Raw genomic sequence first — 27219 nt, forward strand, 5'->3', positions numbered from 1 at the left:
TATCATAAAACATGATTGATGCTTGCATAAAAGCCGAGCTGATAATTAAAATCAAATAATAAGATTGTATCCCATAATGTATAAAGTAGTGTTAAAAGAATTCTACTTGTTAATTCACGATCCTATCATGTAACAACTTGTGAAGCTTCCTGTCCTAAAATATCCTGAAGTTTTATTTCAATTGTACTTCCCTGAAAACGTGGATTCTCAACTTTCCTACAACTTGGATCTACAGCTGATTTGATCTCAGACCCATTGATGGAGATGCAATAAGAAAATTGTGGTGTGCTGGATTCGTTTACCTTCCATTCGATTGAAGATTCTGTATCCTTCACTGCTTGAAAACTTATTGGAGGTATTTTTGGCTGACATAAGTTGGTATCCAAAGTCATTTGACCTCTAGTGTCATCGCATTTTGGTGCTGTTTTTCCTCCCGTTTGCATAATTAGCTGGTCACTGTCCACTGATTCGATACAGAAATTGTTATTCCACTTTTTACAAGCGTCTTCTTGGTTTACCAAATATTGGCAATTATTCAAACATTCCCAGCTTCCATCTTTGCTCCTTTTGAAGGTACCTTTGTACTTTGCTCCACGTTGATTTTCACCATTTCCATGCCAATCTTCAACAAAGCAAGCTACAGGACTTGTAAAATATATATCTGGTAATGGAAAAGCCATAGTTATCATTCGTATCCATTTTGATTTTGGTGTATCATAAACCCAGAGACCAAAGTGCGTGTGACCATTCTGGTCCCATCTTCGAACAACCAAAGTATACCATTGATCTGGTTCCCATCTGTGTTCAAAGTTCATATACTTTAACCCTTCTCCTTCTCCGCCAAAGCGTTCTGTAAACGAATTTCCCTCCGACTTGAAAATTGATTCTATCGACCTTTGTGTTCCCACTGGAGGATCCCATAAGGAACAGATGAAGCAATTCCCGTTCTCATGACATTGTATTCCACAGTATCCTCCTCCAACTCCACCCATATTCCAATTAAGACAACAATAATAAGTATATTTAGCGCAAAGATCTGTAGGTACGCATACATTTTGTACTAAGATATCCCCTTCGCCAGAATGGTTAAAATACGTAATCACCGATGGCGCTCTGTTTCCTGCCATCTGAAAAAGAGAGAAAATCTTTGAATATAATACAGCGAATAAAGCCTTTAATTATTCCTAGTGATTGAAAATACGGTAGAGTTTCGTACTTCTATTATGGACTTGCACATTGGTTATATAACTCTGACACATGAGATACTCATACATCTGGAAGTGACTGAAATTTCTTTTTGGTGTGGATCAAATTCTGAAATGTATTTCACGCGCAGTAACATTGGTACGTCTTGTTTTGTTTTGTTTGTTCTTGTATTTTACTTTACTTTATTTTGTTTTTGTTTTATTATTCTTTCAATACTTTTCTTTTTTCTTTTTTCCTGTTTTAGATTAATTTAGGTTCGTTCTCCATTATAAATTGTACCTTTCTGAATTCAGTTTTCGCCATATAGAATCAAATTGTAAATGACTGGAATGGTGACCCTTTTTCTAGTGAGGCAAAGGAAATGAATGCCTCAGCAAGGACCAAGATCACAATACTTCTCTAGAGGGAATGGTCCACAGACAAAATCAGCATAAAAAAATGTTTACATAATCTACATATTCAATAAGGTTATTTCTATATTCTCGTCACGTCCAGTGGCAAATAATTCATTCATACTCCAACAGGAAACAACAAATCAATAATCATGAAATCCAATAGATATATATACATGTCTTACAAAAAAAGACTGCAGATAGAGACGAGGGACGATAACTTGTACTGCAACTGGAATTAGATGATATGTTGGATATGGGTCGAAATGTTGTTACATTTATGAAGGCATCTAGCACATAAGTATAAGCCCGCATCATGTCAAGTAGGCGGCAACCCAAGGCAAGGATTCACTGACGGACAGCGGAAGTCAAAGTTACCAATATATATGTCTATACTGGCAGCTGAATTGTTTTTATACCGGATACAAATTTGTTAACTAGCTATTGTATTATTAAAGAATTTTTTTTTTGTGGTTGTCTATATAAATATTTCAAATCATGATGGCGTTTAATAAATCATGAAGGATCTTCATAGGAAGCCATAATTCAATATCACAAAAATCATTATAGAAAACAAGATGTGGCATATCGTATCAACTACATGTAGCTATATGTACTCCATATTGATAAGCCTATAACGAAAGAAAATGTTAATGTGAAAAGGGGGGGTGGGGTGGGGGGGGGGGGGTAAGGCTTTGGATTTTTTTTTTTGAAAAAAAAGTTTGTTTCCAGTTTTTGGAGACAAAAAAAAAAATTTGACCCTGAGAAAAAAAATTTTTTTTTTGATCCTGTGAATTTTTTTGTTGTTTCACCCTCAGTTTCCACTATAAATCTTTTTAAACTTTGAATTGATATAAGTGATACACGGACACAGTCTAGAGGCATGTTTACTAACACAATGTACGTAGTATGACGGTATGTCTCTTTTATATACAGCTAGTGTACCCTAGCCAATGTGAAACAAACAAACACAAAAAACTTTTTATACTGAGATGTATTCAGTTACTAGTATTAAGATTCTTTCAAGTTCAAAATTCAGAGGATTTAATCCTGAAGTGAAATGAACACAGCACACGATTTTTAGACTTTGGCCAGAACCAGGCATTGTAAGATGTTTAACCTTGAATAAGCCCAATCTTTACGGCCTGTTCTTTAATTCTGAACCATTAAGGCATTAACCTGATACAAAACATTTTTATGGTTAACAGTTTTTTGACGGGTCAGTTATAACCTTGTGGTTAAATGGTTAAAGAATATTTCAACCAGATGATGAAAAGCATGTTTGCTGAGATATTTTTAAAATGATTTTATAGCTTAAACATTTTCTTTAACCGTTGCGTTCTTTACCTCCCTGTTAACATGTTGGTGTAAGCTTTAACATGTTTCAGGTTGACCAGTAACTAACCGGCAAGTTTGAGTATAAAAAAAGGCCATTATGTCGTAGTAACCCTTTTTTTGTGTGACTCCTGCAAGCATATGATAGCCTAACACCTTTTTTCTGTTGGCCCTGTGTAAATTAAACATGGTAAACATTATGGTTTCAAAATGATATCGACTGGCCAATCATTAGCAATATAAAGGGTATACATAAAGATTTATTACGAAATCGTATCCGCACGGAAATTAACTTATTATTTCCGGCAACTGTTCCGGAGATTATAATTGTGTAATGAAAAGTTTGCGAACAGAAGAACAGTTTAAAAAAAAGAAAATAATCCATGGACATGCATAGATTATAAAAGAGTGTATGAAATGAAACTTCTAAATCAGATACTGACGTAATTGCGGTGGTAAGAGCATAATCATAATAGTCAAAATAAGTTTTCAACGTGACAAAATCTGACCGAGCTGGCGTGCAGACGACCAGGAAAGAGTTCCATCCACATAATATAATAGAAACTGATCTGTAAGGTTGTTGGTCCATATGGAACTCTCATCAAATTATGCAATTGTACTTACGTTTTGATATCTCTCTTAACTTTGGATTGTGTGACTAGACAGGTTTTCCCTTATCAAGTTATTGAGTGATTGGCCATGCAATATGTTTAATGATTTAACTAAAAACCACCACAACCATAAAAGTATATGAAACAGAAAATTACTTATAAAGTAGAAATGTCAGGTAGTTTTAATCTTGTAATTTATTCACAGTATGTGCATCAACACCATCAACTGATCAAAGCTTCCATGCATTCAAATGCTTCAGCATCATATAAATTGGTGATATTTAAATTAAATTGAGAATAGAAATGTGGAATGTAAGAGACAACAACCTGACCATAAAGCAGAAAACATCCAAAGGCCCCCAAATGGTCTTCAACATACCTGTCAACCTGTGACAATGAAAATGCAGGTCATGAACTGCATTGAAGAATGAAATCTCAGGTCATAACATGCAGACACTTTTTTGAGCTGAATTTCAGTAATATTAGGGAACATTTTTTTTTATAATTTAAATAAAAGTTTCCAAAACATGTTCACTTTATTAATCATTATTTCATTGCACTTTGAAATGCTTTTGATAACTTTGTGACACTTTCTCCTCATCTTTGGTTAATGTTATTATTGACATTTATACATTGTTCTATACATGTACATGTATGTATATTAGTTCACCCTCAAGTTGTGACTGGCTTTTTTTTTTTTTTTATTTCAGTCTTTACTTATCAGCTGGTCCATTTTACTTTCGTAATTAGAGTATATAGTAAAATTTAGTTAAACAGTTAAAGGATCGAAGTGTAGATGAAAAAAATAATTTTCAACTTTTTTTTTTATAATGGTATAAATTCATGAAATTTAAGGTATGAAATAAATGAAAAGTTATATTTCAATATGTATTTAAATTCTATTTGTAGTAGATTTGATCTTTTTTACCCCAAAAAACGTAAATTTAAGGAACAATTTCGAATGGTGACAAAAAAAGGGAAGTAACTCAGTTGAAAAATGTTTGTATAAAACATGACAACAGTGTAATTTATTTACGACCTAAAGCTAAGGTAATTGGTGTTAATTAACAGTGTGTTTGACACCAAATCTGTCAAGTGAAGCCATGCACTTGATGGGTCACTTAATTTGACAGTTTACACAGGAAGTGATGGAAAAATTACAAATTTGCCTGTATTTCAAAGAAAAATCACTTCTGAAATCATTCTCTAGGCTTATGAATCCAGATGAAAACGTGTCATTTTCGGAATTCCTAGGTTATTCAGTGACCTGGCGGGTGTCCCCGCTGATCCCTCAGAATTGTGAAAATCTTGGGTCATACCCGCAAAATACGGGTCAGTTGACAGGTATGGTCTTCAACACAGCCATATATATCTCGAAACCAAGAGGTGGGCTTCAGCTGGCCCTGAAATAATCTATACGTACTAGTTCAGAGAAAATGGACATCAAACATACTAAACTTCAAAACATATAAATAAACTGAAATAAAAAAAAAACATACAAGACTAACAAAAACCAGAGGCTAAGGATACATGTAGGTGCAAAAATGCACTAGTCCAATTTCAGAAAAGGTAAAAAAAACAAAAACAAGGCAAAATGACAATGATACATAAATTAGGAAGTATTACTGACATGTTACCAACTATGCTAATTGTTTTATCTGCGTTATGCTTTAAGTCACTGATACATTACCAGTTGCAATTTTACATGTATATAAAAAAATAAGGATATGAGGTATGATTCCCAATCATTTTGCCAATGAGACAGCTATCCTCCAAAGTTCAAATCAAGTAAACATGGTAAATGTAAGCAATCATGGCAATAATTTATACATTCCATATCATATGTAGCAATAAAAAAGACACAAAACAACAGGCCAGAGAGTACTGGTAGTTACATGTACTGACAGCTAGTTTAAAGTCAATAACAACTAAAAGAAAAAAAATCTTGTAACTAAGAAAAAATATCCTCAGCACACATTCAACATCCAATGGATTTAGCGTAAAGATGTAATTAACAGTCTGACATCTGTTATTTTTATGGCCATTTACAAATGTATAATAATTATGCTTTCTGTGTTACCAGAACAATTATCAGTTTGGTCAGTTAGGTCATCTGTTACCAATTTTGTTAATTGTTTCACTGGTTGTGTTATCTGTGTGGCAAGTGATGTCTGTGCTAAAATATATATGATTTGTGATATCAGTTAACAATTATGTTACTTATGTGGTAATTAGCATACCAAGGTTATGTGTTTTGCCAATTTTGTAGTGCCATTGCACAGTTATCTGCATGCCGCCATATAGTGAATTCGATATCTTTGTTGCCATTTATCTTTTAGCCAGTTATGAATTTGTTAATTCGTGTTACCACTAACATGAATAAGGTTCTCTGTGTTGCTTGTACACATTTTAATTGATACTTAACAAAAATTTACTGATATTTTAATTCTTGATTATGACCATGATGATTGAAATTTTGTTCTTCTAACAATTGACAATTGTTGACATTTATGTACCATCTTACATGTATATTTCAAATTTTACAATATTACTTTGAAACATATTTAGAATTATATAATATACTATAAGTCTGAATTGAAAAAAAATAAAAAAAATACCAAAAGAGTGAAAAAAAATTATTTTAACAAAACGCATTTGACTAACATAATAGATTTCAACAATTAATGTCTCTTCTGCTCTTCAGTGATGTATCGGATCAAAAAAGTATTTTGAAGGCCAATTAATTTACCTCAATTTAGGATAGACTCTTGAGTTTTAAAGAGTAAAAACTTGATGAATGTATTATACCATGTATATAAACAGGAGGGAAAGTATAATACAAGCTCAAAAGAAATTAAAATAAACAAGTCTAAATTGAAAACAACTTTTAAACCTATTATTGCATTGGATACAAACTGCAATTTTTATACCTGTGCATGTAACAATTTTCATTTTAGAAGGGTCTAAATACAGCACAAACAATATTTTCAAATAGACCAAAAGAGTGAAAAAAATTATTTAAAAAAACATATTTGACTAACAGGTTGAACAACTGATGTTCTTTATCCCTGCTGACTGTCATTGACGATGCTAAATAAATTGATCACAAGGTGTAACAAAATGTAACTTTATATTGATTTGATACCAAGCAGAAGCAATCAACTTGTGGGAAAGATGGTAAACCACAACATGAGGTGCTAAATTTTTACACCATATCCGGATTTTGACAATTAATGTCTCTTCATTGATGTTAGGGATCGAAAAGTAGTGGGAAGGCCATATACATGTACATTATGTATATAAAGCTAGTACGAAATGTACATTTACATGATTTATGTGTACCCATAAATGTTAAAACCATATTATTAAACAAGAAGGTAAATTATTATTTATTATCAGTCATGTTGGCATTATTAAAGTTTTTATTTTATTTTGAGTGCAATAATAGTCAGTACAAGATTTTTTTAATACCCGCAATGTTATCACTAATTTCATATTTTACCACTTGCACCATGCAATACACAATGATAAATTGATCACGTCCATTTGGTTGTAAACATAAAACAGGTACATGCATACATTTGTTGACTTAAATATTTCAGTTTTACTACATTTTGTATTTATGTATGTTAATTATTTTTTTGTAAATGTTTAACACATACTTTTGAAAAATAGTAGTAAAAAAAAAGAAAACTGCATTGAATATAAGCATGATAAGTGTCATCTATTTGTTGTAGGCTTCAAGCCTCCAAAAACTTTCTAGAAAAAAATTTAAAATGACAATTATTTTGAGACAGATAAGTCAAAATGGCTTACGGTAGTTAACCATCTTCAAATTATTTCTCCAATTATCACTGTTTTATTTATTTCAATGTAAAAAGTTTATTGAATTGACCGCTTGCATGAAAATGGAATAATTTTAGTCTTTGCCTATATGGTTATATAGGAAAATGCAAAGGATTCATTACAAAAGATTTCTTATCTTGGTAATCTACCATGAAAAACCTGTCTTGTTCAATTTTTACTACCTAAACATTGATATTTTATATTTTCAGAGGTGACAATCATATGGTGGAAAACAAGAAAGAAGTAGAAGACACTATAAATAATACTAACAGACTTGCTGCAGTAAAATGAGTGGGCAATCAATAACCATAATCCACTTCAATGATGTGTACAACATTGAACCACAGAAAGATGAGCCAAAAGGAGGGGCAGCAAGGATGGCATCGTATATTAAGTCTTGTCAAGAATTAAATCCTGTAGTCCTGTTTAGTGGGGATATACTCAATCCATCACTGAGTAAGTAATGGGTTTACAATAAGGAAGACATGGTAAAATTTATATGTGATTAAAAGGAGAATTTGGGTACTGGTATACATTTATAAGACAGAAACTCGCAAACGAAAAAATCAGAAAGGAAATATGAGGGTAAACATGGTCTTCAGCAAATGCCCATGAGGGCATGGAAAGAGGATATTCATTTATTTATTCTTTGTTTTTGTTCTCACTTTTCTTTATTCTTTATATTGAGTATCTGTCATGAAGATTAAATTCTTTAAAGGATTAACAACATGTCTTCTTACATGTCTTACAATGTTCTAGATTTCTTTTTTTTTCAAAGAACAAAACATGTAATATTCTGTAGACAGCACAGTTCTTGTGATGTGACAATTAGCACATGATTACGTCTCACAAAATCATCTACAAGAAGGGTGGATAATTATGCAACAGCTTCGTTGTTACTATAACAAACTTATCTACTGGCCTTAGTGAATGCATTTTGCCTGTTGTTTGATGTAAATAACATTTTTGATAACATTCAAACTTATTAGAATACTAATTCTGTGTTCAAACTTTGCTTTGCTTACAATAAACTAATAATTCTGTGTCCACACTTTGCTTTGCTTACAATAAACTAATAATTCTGTGTCCACACTTTGCTTTGCTTACAATAAACTTATAATTCTGTGTCCACACTTTGCTTTGCTTACAATAAACTAATAATTCTGTGTCCAAGCTTTGCTTTGCTTACAATAAACTAATAATTCTGTGTCCACACAGTTTTGCTTTGTTTACAATAAACTGACAACATTTCATTTATTGTAATGTTCATGACATATATATACATTTTTGTTTACAGTGAGTATTTTTATGAAAGGGGACCAGATGATACCTATTGTTAACAGTTTAAATGTCCAGTGTGCTGTATTTGGAAATCATGACTTTGGTAAGAAACAACACAGTTATCAAATACAATGTATTGTGGAAAAAATAGTTAACATTTGATTACATGTAAAGTTAATATTTATTAAATATGCTGTTAAATGTAAACAAAAAACTTTCAAATTTGGTATGTAGGAAGTGCTTTTCTAGAATTACCTTCATGAGGAATGCTCAAAACCCCAAAATTTGAAATTAAAGGATGTATAACACTGATATTTTTTTAACAGATTTTGGAGTAGACCATCTACAGGAATTTATGTCCAAGACAAAGGGTTGTGCCTGGTTATTAAGTAATGTGATAGACAATTTATCAGAGAAGCCATTAGCGAATGGAAAAACACAGCATATTATAAAAGCACATGGAATAAAGGTGAAACACATAGATTTTTTATTGAAAATTCTATTGCATGTTTTGTTAAATTATATTGTATGAGAACATTTGAAAATGGTCAGGCCTTATACAGTCAAATATATAGTGAAATCATTCATGTTAGAGTAAATTGCTAGAAAACGTGTGACTGCTAGTTGTAAACAACCTTCTCAACTGATATCTATTGAATATAAAACCAGACGTGAATACTGTGAGGAATAATGAAATGTGTTTGACATTTGGACATATTGTATTTTTTATGCCTCTGCCATAGTGAAGGGGGTAATAACTTTTATCCTTGTCCATCTGAACATCTGCCTGTATGTCACAAAGTTAGTTTCTGTTCTCTAACATTATATTGCCTCAAATGTTATGAAACTTATACACAATGCTTATTACTAAGAAACACAGATCAAGATTGAAAATTTTGGTGGAGTCACTTTTACCATTCTAGAGTTATGCCCCTTTACAAAGGAAAATAAGCTGAAATTTTTGTTTCCATTCTCCAACTTCAGTTGGACTCAACTAAATGTTATGAAACTTAAACACAATGCTTATAACAACAAAACTCATTCAAGCACAACTTTGGTTAGCATCACTTTTAAATTTCTGAGTTATGTCCCTTTATAACATTTAATGCAATCAGGGCATCATCTGTGTCCAATAGGCACATTCCCCATTTATTTACATCCTATATTAAGACTTTTCAAAACATAGACTAGCAATTAGTTATCAAATAAAACAATTAGAATGAACAATTATAACTTCCAAGAACTATTTGATTTTGTTTTTAGATTGGATTGATAGGTTTAGTGGAACATGAATGGATTGATACATTAGCAACTTTAGATCCAGAAGATGTCACATTTGAAGATTACATAGAAAGAGGGAATGAACTAACTAGATCATTAAAAGAACAGGTACATTTGATTTGCTAAGTATTTGTTAGAGTGCCAAGGATATAGCAGATATTACTGTTTTATGCAAATAAAAACTATTTATCAGAAGGAGAAACGTACATGGTATACATTTGATTTGCTTAGTATTTGTTCCAATGATAAAGCAGCTATTACTGTATGTTGTTAAAAGAATCATTTGTCAGAAGGACATTCATATAAAATACCACAGACATTTAAGGAAACTACAAAATTAAATCTCCATGAAATCTTATAGAGAGAAAAAAACCACGAAATTAATGTTTCTACGGTATAAATCGCAACATAACACTAGCCCCAATCCCTAAATCATTACCTTAACTTATCATAACAGAATTCTAACCCAAGATGTAACTCTAACCCTAAATTGAGTGAAGGTACATGTAGATGGTCTAATGACAGAAGTTGTACGGAATAAATTATGTGATAGCTTTTAAGACCTAATTATACACTATTTATATTTGTTTATAGGGAGTAGATGTAATAATAGCTCTAACCCACATGAGAACACCCAATGACAGAAGTTGTAATGTATAAATATTGTGACCCCATACATGACCTAATGATACACTATTTATATTTGTTATGTAGGGAGTAGATGTAATAATAGCTCTAACCCACATGAGAACACCCAATGACAGAAGTTGTAATGTATAAATAATGTGACCCCATACATGACCTAATGATACACTATTTATATTTGTTATGTAGGGAGTAGATGTAATAATAGCTCTAACACACATGAGAACACCCAATGACAGAAGATTAGCAGAGAATGTAGACGATATAGATTTGATTCTTGGAGGACATGATCATGATTATAGTTTAGAAGTGGTATAAATATTTAAGATTTGTAATATAAAACTATAATTTCAGAAAAATTGTAGACAATTGCTGTCCAATCATTATACAAATCAAATTTTTGTTAATGCCACATGCATATATGCTGTTTGTCTACTCTTAGGTATCACCTTTTTTTTTAACGTGGTCAAAATCAATATTTCAAAAGTTATTTCAACTAATTTTTTTTTAATGGAGTTACATGGGAAAGTTAGCATGAAATATAATCAGATAATAAATGGCCTTCAACCCATTTCCAAAAATAAAATGTTTTCCTTCACTTAATGATTTCAATAGAAATTATACTTTTAAGCAATTTGAATGAATTATATAAACAAGACAAGCACACATGTATTATCAAATTTTGTAATGTACTATTTTTAGCTCACCTGGCCCGAAGGGCCAAGTGAGCTTTTCTCACCACTTGGCATCCATCGTCGTCGTCCGTCGTCGTTGTCCGTTGTCGTCGTTAACTTTTTACATTTTGAACTTCTTTTAGAGAACCACTGAATGGAATAAAACCAAACATGGCATGAATGTTCCTTATGAAGTGTTGTTACTTTGTAGCCGATCCATCATCCAAGATGGCCGCCAGCGGGGGACTGAGTTTAATATAGGACCCTATGGGAAATGCATACAAATGACTTCTTTTATAGAACCACTGAATGGAATAAAACTAAACATGGCATGAATGTTCCTTATGAGGTGCAGACCAAGTGTTGTTACTTTGTAGCCGATCCATCATCCAAGATGGCCGCAAGCAGGGGATTAGTTTAACATAGGACCCTATGGGAAATGCATACAAATGACATCTTTTAGAGAACCACTGAATTGAATGAAATCAAACATGGCATGAATGTTCTTAATGTGGTGCTGACCAAGTGTTGTTACTTTGTAGCCGATCCATTATCCAAGATGGCTGCCAGCGGGGGACTTAAGTTTAACATAGGACCCTATGGGAAATGCATACAAATGACTTCTTTTTATAGAACCTGGAATAAAACCAAACATGGCATGAATGTTCCTTATGAGGTACTGAACAAGTGTTGTTACTTTTTAGCCGATCCATCATCCAAGATGGCCGCTAGCAGGAGACTTAGTTTAACATAGGACCCTATGGGAAATGCATACAAATGACTTCTTTTAGAGAACCACTGAATGGAATGAAACCATACATGGCATGAATGTTCCTTATAAGGTGCTGACCAAGTGTTGTTACTTTGTAGCCAATCCATCATCTAAGATGGCCGCCAGTAGGGACTTTTGAATGTAATTAAACATAGCCTGAATGTTCCTTTCCTTATTAGCTCACCCGGCCCGAAGGGCCAAGTGAGCTTTTCCCATCGCTCTGGTCCGGCTTCTGTCGTCGTCCTGCGTCAGTCGTCGTTAACTTTTACAAAAATCTTCTCCTCTGAAACTACTGAATCAATTCAAACCAAACTTCATCTGATTGATTCCTAGGGTATCTTGAATAAAGTTTGTGTTTTAATTTCCATTTCATCAAAAAACATCGCTGCCATGGCTAAAAATAGAACATAGGGGTAAAATGCAGTTTTTGGCTTATAACTCAAAAACCAAAGCATTTAGAGCAAATCTGACATGGGGTCAAATTGTTTATCTGGTCAAGATCTATTGGCCCTGTAAATTTAAGATGAATGGGACAACCTGTTGTTGGGTTGCTGCCCCTGAATTGGTAATTTTAAGGAAATTTTGCTGTTTTTGGATATTATCTTGAATATTATTATGGATAGAGATAAACTGTAAACAGCAAAAATGTTCAGCAAAGTAAGATTTACAAATAAGTCAACAGAACCAAAATGGTCAGTTGACCCCTATAGGAGTTATTGCCCTTTATAGTAAATTTTTAACCATTTTTCGTAAATCTTAGTTAAGTTTTACAAAAATCTTCTCCTCTGAAACTACTGGGTCAAATTTTACCAAACATAGCCAGAATCATTATTAGGCTATCTAGTTTAAAATTTGTGTTTTGTGACCGGGCAAACCAACCAAGATGGCTGCTACGGCTAAAAATAGAACATAGGGGTAAAATGCAGTTTTTGGCTTATAACTCAAAAACCAAAGCATTTAGAACAAATCTGACAAAAATTGTGTATCTGGTCAATATCTATCTGCCCTGAAATTTTTAGATGAATCGGACAACTCGTTGTTAGATTGCTGCCCCTATAATTGGTAATTTTAAGGAAATTTTGCTGTTTTGGGTTATTATCTTGAATATTATTATAGATAGAGATAAACTGTAAGCAGCAATAATGTACAGCAATTTCAGACTAAAAAATAAGTCAAAATGACCAAAATGGTCAATTGACCCCTTAAGAAGTAATTGTCCTTTATAATCAATTTTTGGCGATATTCCCCAATATTCATGCAATAACCCTTTTATTGTATAGCAATATGATATTTGACAGTAAAAATATGTTTAAACTAAGATTTAAACGTTGATTACGTCATGAATTTTGAAGACTTATTGGACTAGTGCAATATTAGAATTTATTGCACGCTCCCTTAAGAAGTAATTGTCCTTAATAATCAATTTTTAACAATTTTGGTAAATTTTTACTAACATTTTCCACTGAAACTACACGGACAAGTTCATTATAGATAGAGATTATTGTAAGCAGCAAGAATGTTCAGTAAAGTAAGATGTACAAACACATCACAATCACCTAAACACAATTTTGTCATGAACTGTCTGCTTCCTTTGTTTAATTCACATATACCAAGGTGAGCGACACCGGCTCTTTAGAGCCTCTAGTTAGGTTGTGTTGTCACTTTTAGCCAAATTTCATATTTTTTTTATATGATTTCAAAAACCCAAGAAGAATCAGGTTAGCGATACAGGCTCTTGAGAGCCTCTAGTTTGTGTATTCTTAGGTTTCCGACACATGGATGTACAAAGGAAAATTGTATTTATAATAGTAACTTTACTTAGTACTAATGGTTCTGTTAGGGTATATACATTTAAAATAGAATTGTCTCTTTATTTACAGGTAAATGGTAAGAATATCGTCAAAAGTGGAACAGATTTTCGGAATCTGAGTAAAATAACATTAACTTTTACCTCTAGTGGTTTGAAAGTAGATGTAGAAAGAGTAGATTTAGACTCCAGTATACCAGAAGATCCACAGATACAGAAGATTGTTGCACATTTAAATGGTTGGTAAACATTTTTCTATCTTCAAAAACATGCTTGAGGAGCATGTGACAAAAGTTGTTGAAGCATGACATATCAATCATATATTATGTCATTAGCATAATCACTATTTAGTTTAAGTCTTTTTTGAAGTTCAACTTTTTTGAATATCTTTGTGAACATTTAAAATAAGCTTTTTCATATACAAAAGACTGCATCCATAGGAAAACTTGATACTGTTTTTTTTTCATTACCGGATATTCAATATTTTACAGAAAAACTTGACTTAGCTATTTTGCAGTTTTCTTATTTAAAAACAGTCTGGAGTGTTTTCAGCCATCTTCAACTTTGATAAACCTTTTTTTGCAGAAAACTTTACAATTTGTTTTTAGTATTACACATCTGTTTTTAATATACATTTTGTGTTTTACTAAAATTGTAATAAAAATATTGTTTTTGTGTTTATCATGTTTATAGAAGAGATAAGTGAAAAAATGGATGAACATTTGGGTTTTACACATGTGGATATGGATGGGAGATTTAAAATTATCAGAAAAATGGAGACAAATTTAGGTAAGATTACAGTATGATTGGTGATTTGATTTTATCTATATTAATAATAAAATTGTAGAGAAAAAACATTATTGTTCAATATCTGTATGACCCAATCATCACAAATATTAGCCATAATATAAAAGCAAAACTAGTAATGCATTGTAGGGCTGACCTGGTTTACAATCTTCTTTTTAAAGTGAGGTAACTCTGAGAGAGGCAGGTTGTGTGTTAAACCTCCAGTTGATGTCAAATCTGAAAATTTTAGAATCAGTATTAAGCAGTTTCAAATTGACCTGTGCATTGTATTGTCAAAAACAGCCCATATTCATGTATTTTGGGGTCAAAAAGCGGTCTTACTGAACCTACTCCTTTAATTAAATAACATTAAACTTAAAACACAAAATCATTATCATTACATAATTTTTAGAAAAGAACATAATTGTAGTAGTTGTGAATGATAACATTGTATATATATATATGCAGATTTGATTGTAAATGTTTTACTTTATTCTTTTCAGGGAATTTTGTTACAGATATAATGTTAGAAATATCAAAAGCAGACTGTGCCTTATTGAACTCAGGGACCTTTAGATCTGACAGAATTCATCCAAAAGGACAATTTAAGCTGAGGGATCTATTAACCATTCTACCTCTCGTTGACAATTTAGTTGTTATTGAATGTACAGGTATGATGAATATTTTTATTTTATTGATTAATTGTGACTTTAAAATATTTTAATATAAGTATGATCAAAATTACTGGGTATAACTTATTTAATAGCATATATTATAGGCTATAAGTTATAAAAGCTGAACTACAATAGGGTCAGTAGTTATATAATTTTAAAAGCATTGTTTGAAAAAAATTGGAGAAATTTGAATTACAGTTAACAGTATTAAATTTTGATTGGACATATTTGTTTTATAAATCAATGAGCACATTTTTCTGTTGAGTAACATTTTCTTTTTAAATGTCTAAGTGATTTTTTCATTGGTCTGTTGTCTCATTATTGTGTGCACAGAATCTCCCTTTATTAATTTTTATTGAGATCATTATGAGACATAATTATATGTTGTGTTGATAATATTGATTAAAAAAGTCATATTTCTTCAAATTAAATATACTTTAATATATATAGGGTAATCTTGGGGCCCTTTAAAGCATGCTGCTGTTTGGTTTGAGCCAAGAATCTGTGTTTAAGTCTGTACTTTGGCCAATAATTTTTTTTAAATTTTATCCACATTGATTTGAGTGGAGTGTCTCATTGGCACTCATACCACATCTTCTTATATCTAATTATAGGTGCTGAGGTTGTAGAAGCTTTAGAAAATGGTGTATCAAAATATCCAGCCTTAGAAGGTAGATTTCCACAAGTAGCAGGAATAAATTATGGTTTTGATCCAACAAAGCCTCCGGGGGAGAGAGTTGATCCAGAGCTGGTACAAATCCAAAATCAATATATCCACATGAATAAGGTAAGGGAAGCCATAAGATATTTCTCTTTTTTTTGGTGGTTTATAATTTTCTTATACAAGGAAGGCAAAAATTAATTTACTTTCACTGTCAAGTTTATACCCATTGATACAAAGTGTAATATTATAAACAAAGATAAGCTATTTTTATGCCCCACTTACATGTAGGGGAATTATGTTTTCGGTCCGTAAGCTGTCTGTCCTGTTTCAGGTTAAATTTTTTGATCAATAAAATTAAGAATGGAAATGGGGAATGTGTCAAAGAGACAACAACCCAACCATACAAAAAAACAACAGCAGAAGGTCACCAACAGGTCTTCAATGTAGCGAGAAATTCCTGCACCCGGAGACGTCCTTCAGCTGGCCCCTAAACAAATGTATACTAGTTCAGTGATAATGAACGCAATGTCAGTTTTATACCCATTTTAATAAAGGAGTAGGGGCATTAAGACTTAGTTTTGGCCCAAGAAAATAAAACGTCTGATAACTATTTCAAATTTGCACATAATGTTTAGAAATGCATAGGGTCAAGAAATATAAATGAAAAACATAAGGATTTTTTTCTGATGACGTCACAATTACATCATTATGTGTACTATTTTCACAAAATCGAAGAAAAATACAGAATTTATGCAGTTTTCTATCTCTATTTCCGATGTGAAAACATCGTGCGCAGCAGAGAAACAAAAAAATAATTTAACAGAAGCTTTATTACAACTATTGGCAAAATCTCACCAATTATAAAGTTGTTTCTTGGGTGCGCACATACTTTTTCAAACTAAAATATGCTTAAAATTTGATGAAAAAACAGGGAAAATCACGAAATTTAACAAAATATGCAAATTAAGTCATGATTTGTTGCCATGTTAACCTGTTCGACGTCAAATTTGTTTTGTTTTTCTTATAACCTTATACCTTAGTCAAGTTTTCAGTTATTTAAAAATATGTCTGATAACTTTGAAATTTGCAGTAATTTTTGGGCCAAATAAGGGCCTTATTGCCCCTACCCCTTTGTAATTAAAAATAAGATAAGCAATCACATGGCAGTAAACTTTTAAGCTAAGCTATTTTATGTCCCACTTAAGGGCATTACGGTTTCGGTCTGTACGTCTGTCTCGCATCCTGTTATCAAAAAATTATCAAGGTACTTTTTGACAAAGTTGAAGTTCAATCAACTTGAAATTTTTCTAATTGTGAAGCCAAATATTCTTTTTTTTTTACATGTAGTCTGAAAAAGGCATTATGTTGAGTTCAGTTGAATTGCAATGTATTATTCATCAAATTCATTTTAAACATTTGTATTTAAAGAGGTAAAATCCTTTCATAAAATGTAAATTTTAAAAAAAATTCTGCTAAAAGAGACTGGTAAGTTTTAACCTGAAAAGGATTGTCTAAGTGTTATTTATACACCTAAATAACTGAGGTGACTTCATTGAGGAACCATTACCTTGATATTGGTATTATCTAAACAATACCTTTGCAGGTAAATTTTCCATTTATAAATTGTGTAACTGTTTTAAAAATAAAGGTTCAATCCCATTAAGAAATTGTCTTCAGAAAGTTGTGCGGTTTTATTCAGGTCATCTTAGTTTACTTTTACACAATAATTTAATATTTTCCTTTTACAACCTTTTAATTTCAAATGTCCATGTTGAACGTAATTCAGAAACCATACTTTTTTTTATGTGTTTCTATTTTTAGAAATACCTACTGTGTACAAAAGAATACATAGCAGATGGGAAAGATGGATATGAGGTGTTCAAAAACTGTCCTGTAGCTGTAAGTAATTTGTACAATTAAGTTAAGGTTGTGCATAACACTACAGGGAGATAACTCTGTAAAAATCATCAGCTGAAGGGTTTGATCACCTTTAATTTGTTTACCATGTTATTCTAATGTAAATATGTTCACACTTTTATTGTTTGTTAAAAAATGTTGTACTAACATACCCCATGTGGGGGCTTTAGTGAAATAAATATATCTTATGTCACATTCTTTTGTCAAATAAATATTCAGTTTCTCAATGATCAAAATAAGTGTTTGTCAAACTGCTATAAAGTCAACGAAATTTTTCAGATGAAGTGTGTGGTTTAAGTTTTTTGAAACTTTCTATTTTTGTCAAAGGGTTTAAGTAAATATTTTGTCAAAATCTCATGAAAATTAAACCACCAAGATTAGTTTATAGTCACTGTGTTTGGTACCACCTTAATGGTTTCTTCGATTGACTATACCTTTGAAAATGTTTAGATACCACATAACTTCTTCTGGGTTTTAGATGAGAAAGCAAAAAATGAAAATAACTTTTTTTCAATCTGGGTGGTGGGATAAAAAAGTATGAAAGATAAAAGATTGTTGATTATATTTGAATATTAAAATTTCAAGTATGATTTTTATTCCTTTTTTCCCATAATTTACAATATAGTTTGTTTTATTTTGTTTTTAATATTTTAATTTAATTTGTTCCTTTACAGATTGACTCAGAAAAGCTAATGACATTGAGTACAGCTGTAAGAAACCACTTTGAGTCAGTACAAATTTTGCAAGGTGCTAAAAAGTGCAAATCAGGGCATAGGCAGAGCTTAATCAGTCTTGTAAGGTAACTTTCTTTCACTATGAGAAGGCTTAAACTTAATAAAGTACTAGGTCATAAGCTGGTTAAACCTGAGTAGGCCTCTAGTTGATTTTAGCATATAATATGAAAAAGAAAACAATGAGACAACTCTAGCAAGAGATTAAATGACACAGAAAATAACATCTATAGATCATCATTCAGCTTAAAAAAAAGTATGTCAAGTATTAATTTATAACTTATCTATAATGTTTTGCTTATTGTTGAAGCTTATTGATGAATAATTTAATGTTGGATGTAACGCTTCTTCTGTTTTGCTGATGTTATTTTGTTATTAGCCCATAGACATAATTTAGCCATGTGATTGTGAGTTATCAACGTTTGTTCATGGTTTTCTACGGTTTAAAATGGAATTTAGAACTAAATTATAAGAAATGACTCTAATATTTTTCTGTCTATTGGAAATAACATAAACAATTTGGTGCTCACTGTTAAATAACCCACTACGCTCATTATTCAGTGTGCACCAAATTTTTTATGTTATTTTTTCATAGACAGAAAAAGTATTACAGTCATTCCTTAACTAGTAGGGGTTAAAATGTCAAGATTCACATTCTTTTAAGTTAACTACTTGTAAAACATTGAAGTTGATGATGATTCATGTTTTGTTCTTGATCTAGGTTTTAATATTATGGTTGTTATTCTTAAAAAATTTTGATGCATTGGGTAATCAACACTACAAAACCAATCAATCATACCCCAAAAAAATATATCTCGATTGATAACAGCAGTTAATCATTATTTTAAGAAAAGAAAAAAATGTATCCAGGTTTACTAAAAATAACTTAAAATATGTCGTCTTGTGTATTACAGACGAGAAAGTTTGGTGAAACAAGCTAGTTTAGAATGGCACATACCACACCAGCTTGTACGACAGATGAGTGTTCATGATGTAGAATGTGAGAAAAGTCACCTTTGTCCCAAAGTTGAAGGTCGTATCTTTATGTATGATGATCAGGTATGGGATTGTAATATATTTAAACCATTTTGAAAATTATTTTACTTCCTACCATTTTTTTTCACACCATATCACATATAAGTTTGTTCATTTTGATGCCTATAACCTTTAGTTTGAATTAGATATTATTTTCTTTAAGTTATCTAAGTAAAATCAAAATTTTATTATTAGAGAATTATAGGAATATTATGCCTTTGTTCCTGAATCTTGTGTCCAATAAGCTATACTTATATAATTATATCAAGTCTAAATGCTCTTATAGTTATAAACCTGTGTAATCTGTTTTTATTAGTTATTAAATGAAGCTAATGAACAAGGTTTTCAATCAATGTTATGGAGTACAAAAATGTAGCTATTAATCTGATTCTGCAGCTGTTGAATAATTGCAAATCTAAATTTGCTGTAATGAACGGGGTGACTGATGCTGCAATGAATGGGGTAAATGATGGTGGTAAGTGTTAGCACGGGAATGAGGTGTCTAGTTATAAATGTATGTGCTTAAAATATTCTATCCAAGATAATATGTCATACCTTTAATTCCTATGTGTTGTACCTAATATTCCTATGTGTTTTGCCTTTGTTCCTGAATCTTGTGTCCAATATTTGATCCTATGTGTTGTGTTTCATTCTTATGTTTTGTGCCTTTTATTTCCGATGTGTAATGCCTTTTATTCCTATGTGTTGTAACTTTAAATTCCAATGTGTTGTGTCTTTTATTCCTTTATGTAGTAACTGTTATGCATATGTGTTGTGTATTTTACTGCCAATGTGTTGTGTGTTTTAGGTCTCTGTTTAGGGCCTTTTATTCTTTCTACGTGTTGTATCCCTTGTGTATACATTTAGTGATGTTGTGAACTATTGAGGTACATTTCCATAGGATTAGAAATCTTCATCTATTTCTCTAATCATTGCACATTCTGGAACAAAATTCAGAACACTACTACCGGCAGACATCAAAGGTTTTTGCAGACATGTAAAAAAGAATGATAATTACATTTCTCAAACTGACATGGTTATAAGTTCACTTTTAGCTTCATTTGATCCTTTTCAAATTCAAAGGATTCCATTATTCAAAAATTTGCATAAGATTAATTATCAGAAAAACCTTAAGTTAGGAACTAATTTGGGGGGAGATGGACTTTGTCTTTTACCTTCATGTATTTTAAAGACTATAAACCAAGGAACATATTACAAAAAAAACAAGGGAGAACCTCTCTTTTTGTTTGAAAGTTTTGTTTTTGAGGGGGCCGGATTTAAAACATGAAATGTTAATCTTAAGCAAGCCACATAGTACAATTAAACAGATCTTCAATATATGAACATGTCATAAACACATTTTTTCTTGAATTATTTCAAGACTTCATTTCAAAATTGACTTGGAATGGAGGGGGTAGATTTTAAGGTAAAATCAATATATGTTTTTTTTTTTGTATCGTATACCCTTAAAACAGTTTCTTTTGTAAAGGTTAAATGTCAAGAGTCTAGTTGAAATTATGTTATTTAGGACGTATAAATATATATTATACAAATACAGCCTTTGTATGAGGTCGATACAAGGATATATTGACCTGAAAGAAGTATATTGACTGAGGACGAAGTCCGAGGTCGATATACTTCTTTGGGTCGATATATCCTGTATTGACCTCACACAAAGGCTATATTTGTTATATTATTAATTTCCGACCATATTTGTATCAAACTCTTCATTTAGGTTTGTTGGAATTTTAAAGATATTACATTGTCTCCTTGACAATAGCAACATATTAGTTGTTATTTCATTTCCTTTTTTTTTTTTTTTTACATCTTATGTATTTGAAGATTTTTTTCGTCAAATAATCGATTACATGCGTTTCAAAACGTTAAACAATATCCTAAAATTCATTACATGACGTCACAAATTATATCGGTTTTTAGATATTCTAAAAATAACCGTGCGATATGCTTTTTGCCGGTCAATATGCTTTTTGCTATCCGCCGTTTTCTCTCTACCTTCGAAAATATAGTTTAACATGTGACTATCCCTAAACGAATCAAATTTGTTAAAATATACGAATTAATAATATTAAATTATATTATCTACTAACAAAAAAAAGATATGTCTGTTTTGCACATGCACCCTCCAGATTTATGACACAATATATATATATATGGAAGCTAATTTGAATATACAAAAAAGTTTTAATTTTGTTGAAGGAAAAAGCTAGGATTACTGTTAGCTCTCTTTATTGTATTTTTCATTACAATAAGTGTGAATCAGGATGGATAGATTTAATGATTTATATTCTTTCCAATTTTCAATTAATGTTGATATTAATTTACCTTTATATTGAAATTGCAGAGTGCAGTTCTAATAATTCTTATCTTACATTTTCAAGAACAATTTGGATATGTTTTACTGATTTTGTTTTCAATGATTTAGAACAATAAGCACTTATTTATGAACAAAATATAGGCTATGCAAATGATTGAAGTTGCATGTAAGGACATCAACTGAAAGTGGAAGGTTAAGAAACTTTTGACAAATTTAACTTTATTCTGGAAATTTTGTCCTGCATGAAAGCCTCACTAAATGTTCTGCAGCATTTATTTGTATTGCATGTGTATCATGTCAACCAATTATTATACTCCACGCAAGGAAGTTCCAGAAGGTATAATATTTTAGACCTGTTCAATTGTCGGTCTGTCTGTCCGACTGTTAGTTCGTCAATCATGTTTCTTGTCATCACATCTCCTCTGAAACCACACAACAGAATTTCATAAAACCTTTTTAGATAAAAAGGACATACTATGTAGATGTGCATATCGACAGGAAATTACAATTCAATTTTTTTTCAACGAGTTACACCCCTTTGAACTTATTTGCTTCAATATACTACTGTAACAGTTTGTCATCCCAACTCCTCTGAAACCACACAACAGAATTTCATGAAACATTTTTTGATAATAAAGACATACCACGTAGATGTGCATATCAACAGGAAATTATGATTCAATTTTAATTATGATTCAATTTTTTTTCTTATGCAATTATTTTTTCATACAGTTATTTTATTTCTCCAGTATCAATTTGGGGACATGGGGTATGTGAGCATGCATACTAAGGTTCTTTAATTCAAAATGTTTTCATGAGAATTTCTTAAATTTGAATTCTGTTTCATGGATAAAAGCGCTAAAAAATGTATTTCATGCAAGCATTGAATATGAATTATGTTAACCTGTGTAGCAAATCTTTTGTAAAGTGAAAATTTATTGTTACTTGTTGTTTAAAGAAAAGATTTCTACTGTGTATCAGTTATTTGAATTTTATATTTCCGAAAAAGGAGATAATTATATTTTACATTTCAGAAAAGGGAGATAACTTTAATTATACATTGCAGGAAAGGAGAAATCTATGATAATACATTGCAGAAAAGGGAGATTATAACAGTTATACATTTTTAAAAAGGGAGATAATTATGATTATACATTTTTTAGCCTGGGGTCCTGGCTAATCTTGTCAGTATACCTTACAACGTGCAGCTAGATTGGGCCAGATCCCAGGCTATACATTTTTAAAAAGGGAGATAATTATAATTATACACTTAAAAAAAGGGAGATAATTAAACATTTCAAAAAAGAGATAGTTTTAATTATACATTTTTATAAAGGGAGATAATTATAATTATACAATTCAAAAAAGGATGATAACTATGATTTTTCATTTCAGAAAAGGGAGATAATGAAGATGACGAAAGTTGAAATCCCAATGAGTTTTAGTGATGAAATAATCCCAGAGGAAGAGGAAGAAGATGGCAAGGAAAAAGACAACGGTGGGGAAGAAAGTAGACCGAAAGTCCAGACAAAGATAGAATATGTTGACATACACACACTATGATCATGTCTGTGTATTTAAAAATATCAAATGTTTGTTTAATCCAAAGGCATTAACAGTAAGATTTTAACTTATGATAAAGTTTGCCATTAATGAATGAAAAAGACTGTGAAAAAAATGTTTAATATTGAAAATTACATTCCAGTTTGAATTTTCATAAGTTCTAATTGTAATTGTTTCATTCATCAATTTTAATTCTGTATACTCCAGATATAATGCATTTCCATTTCTGTTTTTTAATATTTCATGTTCTAAAAATTAAAAAAAGAATCTCTTTTTCAAGATGTATCAAGTATGTAACTCTTACTAAGTTAATAAAATTATTTTTTAAATTACTAAATTCAGTAGATGTTTACTAAAAACAAATGTTCATCATAATTAGAATCATTTGCATAAAATTTGCATACACCATTATGCATTGCATTCTTTATCAATGCTGGCTATATATAGTGATGGTGGTAACAGTTTGTATTTTTTGTGACATCGAATGGGCTTCCTGTATATGATTTTTCTGAACCCTGCCGCATTGTGCCATATGCCATACTTGACTTTTTACTTATTTTCTGTTTAAATGTTGTTTATGATGTCAAAAAACATTATTAGTTAAAATGACACCAAATTTCTTGTCCAATAAAATTTTCAGTAGTGCCTTATTTTACTTGTTATTAACATTTTAAGTGATTTTGTTAATGTTAAAAAAAAAAAAGCTAATGGCTGGTAAAAGAAGATTTTAGTATTAAATTGTTTAACTCTTTCTTGATCTAGCACTAGAAAGGAAACAATTGATATTTCTTTTAACTGTTATTTTAAGTTTATAAATTAAATAGTTTGGAAATAAAAATACAGTTATCAGTTGTTTGGAAATTATTCAAATTTCTTATTCAATGACAGATAAAACAAACTTGTTTTTTTTAGGAGTGGATAGAAGGGGTCCTGATCCTGAAATCCGGGCTTAAAAAAATGAAATCCTGAGGTCACAAATTTAAAGAATTTCAAATCCTGATACCTAAAATTCATAAAAAAGAATCACAGACATCCCGAAATGGATGAATCTGAAATTGGAGCTTAAACACACCCGATCCCAGAGTCTGATAAAGGTCTTATCCCCCTCATTTATGGAAAGTTCAGAAACTGGTGTATCTTTTGAAGTACAATTAATTTATATGAGACACCAGTGCAAAATAATGTAACATAGTTTTTCACCCATTGGCTGGTTAAGATTTTTTTTTATTATGATTGGATATAACCACACATATTACAGATGTTTCTCATTCAAAAAAAATAACTGTAATAATGTGATTGATACTGCCAAAATATCAAAAAAGAGCCTTTGCCTATCAGAGTCACTGCCCTGTATTGAAAATATGTCATCATTTTCCATCACAGAGTTGTTATCTGTACCAATGATGTAATGGTCCAAGACCACAATTAATTCGTAGTGCATTTCTTTTAGAACATAAATTAAAATTTAAAATATCCCACCTGCGCTTTCTCAATGAAATTTTTACAGTGTGTTGTACTACTTTTGGGACAAATTATATCAAAATTATAGAAAATTTTGTGTTTAGGCTGTCTTGAAATCTTTTGACAGCTTCCGAAGTGCTAATTTTTAACCTTTTTCAGCTGGACCAAATCACTACTTCCCTGAAAAATTCTGGACCCAAATTTTTTTACAGTGTAATTTCACCCCCCTACTTACAATTTGAGGCATTAAACATGGAGAAACAAATTTGGAAGGGGTATAAAAATTAATGGCAAGTAACCCACTGTTAACACTAGGGACTATATTGGTGAACAACGAAAATCAAGGGATGACAATTGTGGTCTCGGACCTAATGCTTTCACTCATCATAATCATACTGTAAACCTTTTAAATTTTTTTTCAAATTAACAAAATTTTTGTTACCATACTTATTGTCAGGGTTAACATTCATATCCATTATAGATGAAAAACATCCAGAATGAGGAACTAACCTGTTAAATTTGTGTATAATGCTTCACTTTTTATTTTTTTTTAAACGTTCCCACATAGTTGTATTTATGAATATATAAAGGTTAGATACAAAATATATACATTTATTCATATGAAATTAAACCTACCAAACCTGACTATTAATGTCAAGATATCCTTTATTGCCTTCTTATTTTTATATATATTTTTAAAGATAGTTCCTAGATATGGCTAGTGAGGAGAGAATATGTTGAATCAGATATGAAACAATTTGATATGGAAGTTGCACAATAATTTCTATTGTGCTTGTTCTGTGTTACATCCTCATAACCTTAAATTCTTTTCAGTATGCAACACCAGTGAACACAGCCAACCTTTGTTATTAATTTGTTTATTTAACTTGCACACAAGTTAAGAATTTAAATAAGTATTTAAGCCTGTTTTGTTTGTTGAAATACGTTTGTCTTTATGTTTTGCACTATTTGTTTTCTGTCTCATTAATATATACCCTGCATTACCTTGTATTCATATGTGAAGGCAATTATTTAATCAGTTAACCAGTAAGCTTTGTTTATATGACTTTGCATATTATTATTATTTATTTTTACATTTTTTAAATCTGAATTTTACATACCATATCATATTTTTTATTACCAAAGATTAATTGTGTCAGTATGAACTACAAAGTATTAAAGGTGCAGACTGTTAAAAAATATTTTTTTTGATAAAAAAAAATCACCAAAAGTGTTTTCATGAAGATTTGCAATATTTCTGTGAATTAGAAAAATGTTTTACGGGAGTAATGAAATGAAAGTCCATTAAGTTTGGTTTATAGTAATATCAATATAAGTTTAAATATTTTTTGTGAGAGATTTTGACAAAAAGGATTCAACTACTGTAAATTCAGAAATTATTGCGTGCATTTATTATTGCTATTTTGTAATTTTAGACTACTATGGGATGTAAATATTTTGTGATATTGAGAAAAATCCTGTTTAACTCAGATAAAATATTTGAATATTGAAAATATTGTGTTACAACTCTGTCGCATATTTCGCAATAATAAAAACCTCGTCATAATTTCTGAATTTACAGTATCAAAAATACATTTAACCATTGATAATACTCAAGCATGTATAAACTGTTATAACCATGAGTTGCATTTGCATTGCATTTCCAGTTTTAATTTATATTTCACTTTTTATTACAAATTTTAATTCTTGTTAATTTTTTATATTATTCACAATGTTAACTATTAAAAGTTGGAACCAGTTATTTATCTTTGTTTCATTTTATATGAAAACTGACACCAAGAGACAACCTGCTGAAACAAGTCGCTTTTGGTCTAGTTTTCATTCAGCCAAATAAACTGAATTTAAAAAGTTATCAATATCATTCATCATATACTGGTTAGCTAGAAGTAAGATTCAAGTAGCAGATTCCGCTTAGTATTATACATGCTTGAAGCATAGACTGGTTAGCTAGGAGTCAAATTGATATAACAGATTCCACTAAGTACCGTATCATATATGCTTGAAGCACAGACCGGTTAGGTAGGAGTCAAATTGATATAGCAGATCCCACTTAGTATTATACATGCTTGAGTCACAGACCAGTTAGCTAGGAGTCAAATTGATATAGTAGATTCCACTTAGTATTATACATGCTTGAGGCACAGACCGGTTAGCTAGGAGTCAAATTGATATAGTAGATTCC

At 31.0% G+C, this 27219-nt stretch overlaps 2 protein-coding genes across 3 annotated transcripts; one reads left to right on the forward strand and one right to left on the reverse strand.

Moving 5' to 3' along the window:
* On the reverse strand, window positions 1-3653 carry LOC134721121 (uncharacterized). Its single transcript, XM_063583878.1, has 2 exons — window positions 3558-3653; window positions 1-1127 (listed from the first exon to the last, which is right to left on the reverse strand). The coding sequence occupies exon 2, from the start codon at window positions 1125-1127 to the stop codon at window positions 126-128; it is 1002 nt and encodes a 333-aa protein (XP_063439948.1). The 5' UTR covers window positions 3558-3653; the 3' UTR covers window positions 1-125.
* LOC134721120 (trifunctional nucleotide phosphoesterase protein YfkN-like) lies at window positions 3250-26778 on the forward strand. Of its 2 annotated transcripts, XM_063583877.1 has the most exons (15): window positions 3250-3388; window positions 7600-7846; window positions 8688-8774; window positions 8998-9140; window positions 9935-10060; window positions 10787-10909; window positions 13924-14089; window positions 14544-14639; window positions 15140-15307; window positions 15925-16097; window positions 17796-17873; window positions 18566-18690; window positions 19537-19681; window positions 20054-20132; window positions 23388-23600. In XM_063583877.1, the coding sequence occupies exons 2-15, from the start codon at window positions 7678-7680 to the stop codon at window positions 23417-23419; spliced, it is 1710 nt and encodes a 569-aa protein (XP_063439947.1). In that variant the 5' UTR covers window positions 3250-3388; window positions 7600-7677; the 3' UTR covers window positions 23420-23600. The 2 variants fall into 2 exon arrangements, with proteins under 2 accessions (XP_063439947.1, XP_063439946.1); XM_063583876.1 differs by lacking the exon at window positions 20054-20132 and having other exon boundaries at window positions 23388-26778.
* Window positions 26779-27219: the final 441 nt, after the last annotated feature.

This window comes from Mytilus trossulus, chromosome 6 (assembly GCF_036588685.1).
Source record: "Mytilus trossulus isolate FHL-02 chromosome 6, PNRI_Mtr1.1.1.hap1, whole genome shotgun sequence".
In the NCBI taxonomy this organism is placed as follows: domain Eukaryota; kingdom Metazoa; phylum Mollusca; class Bivalvia; order Mytilida; family Mytilidae; genus Mytilus; species Mytilus trossulus.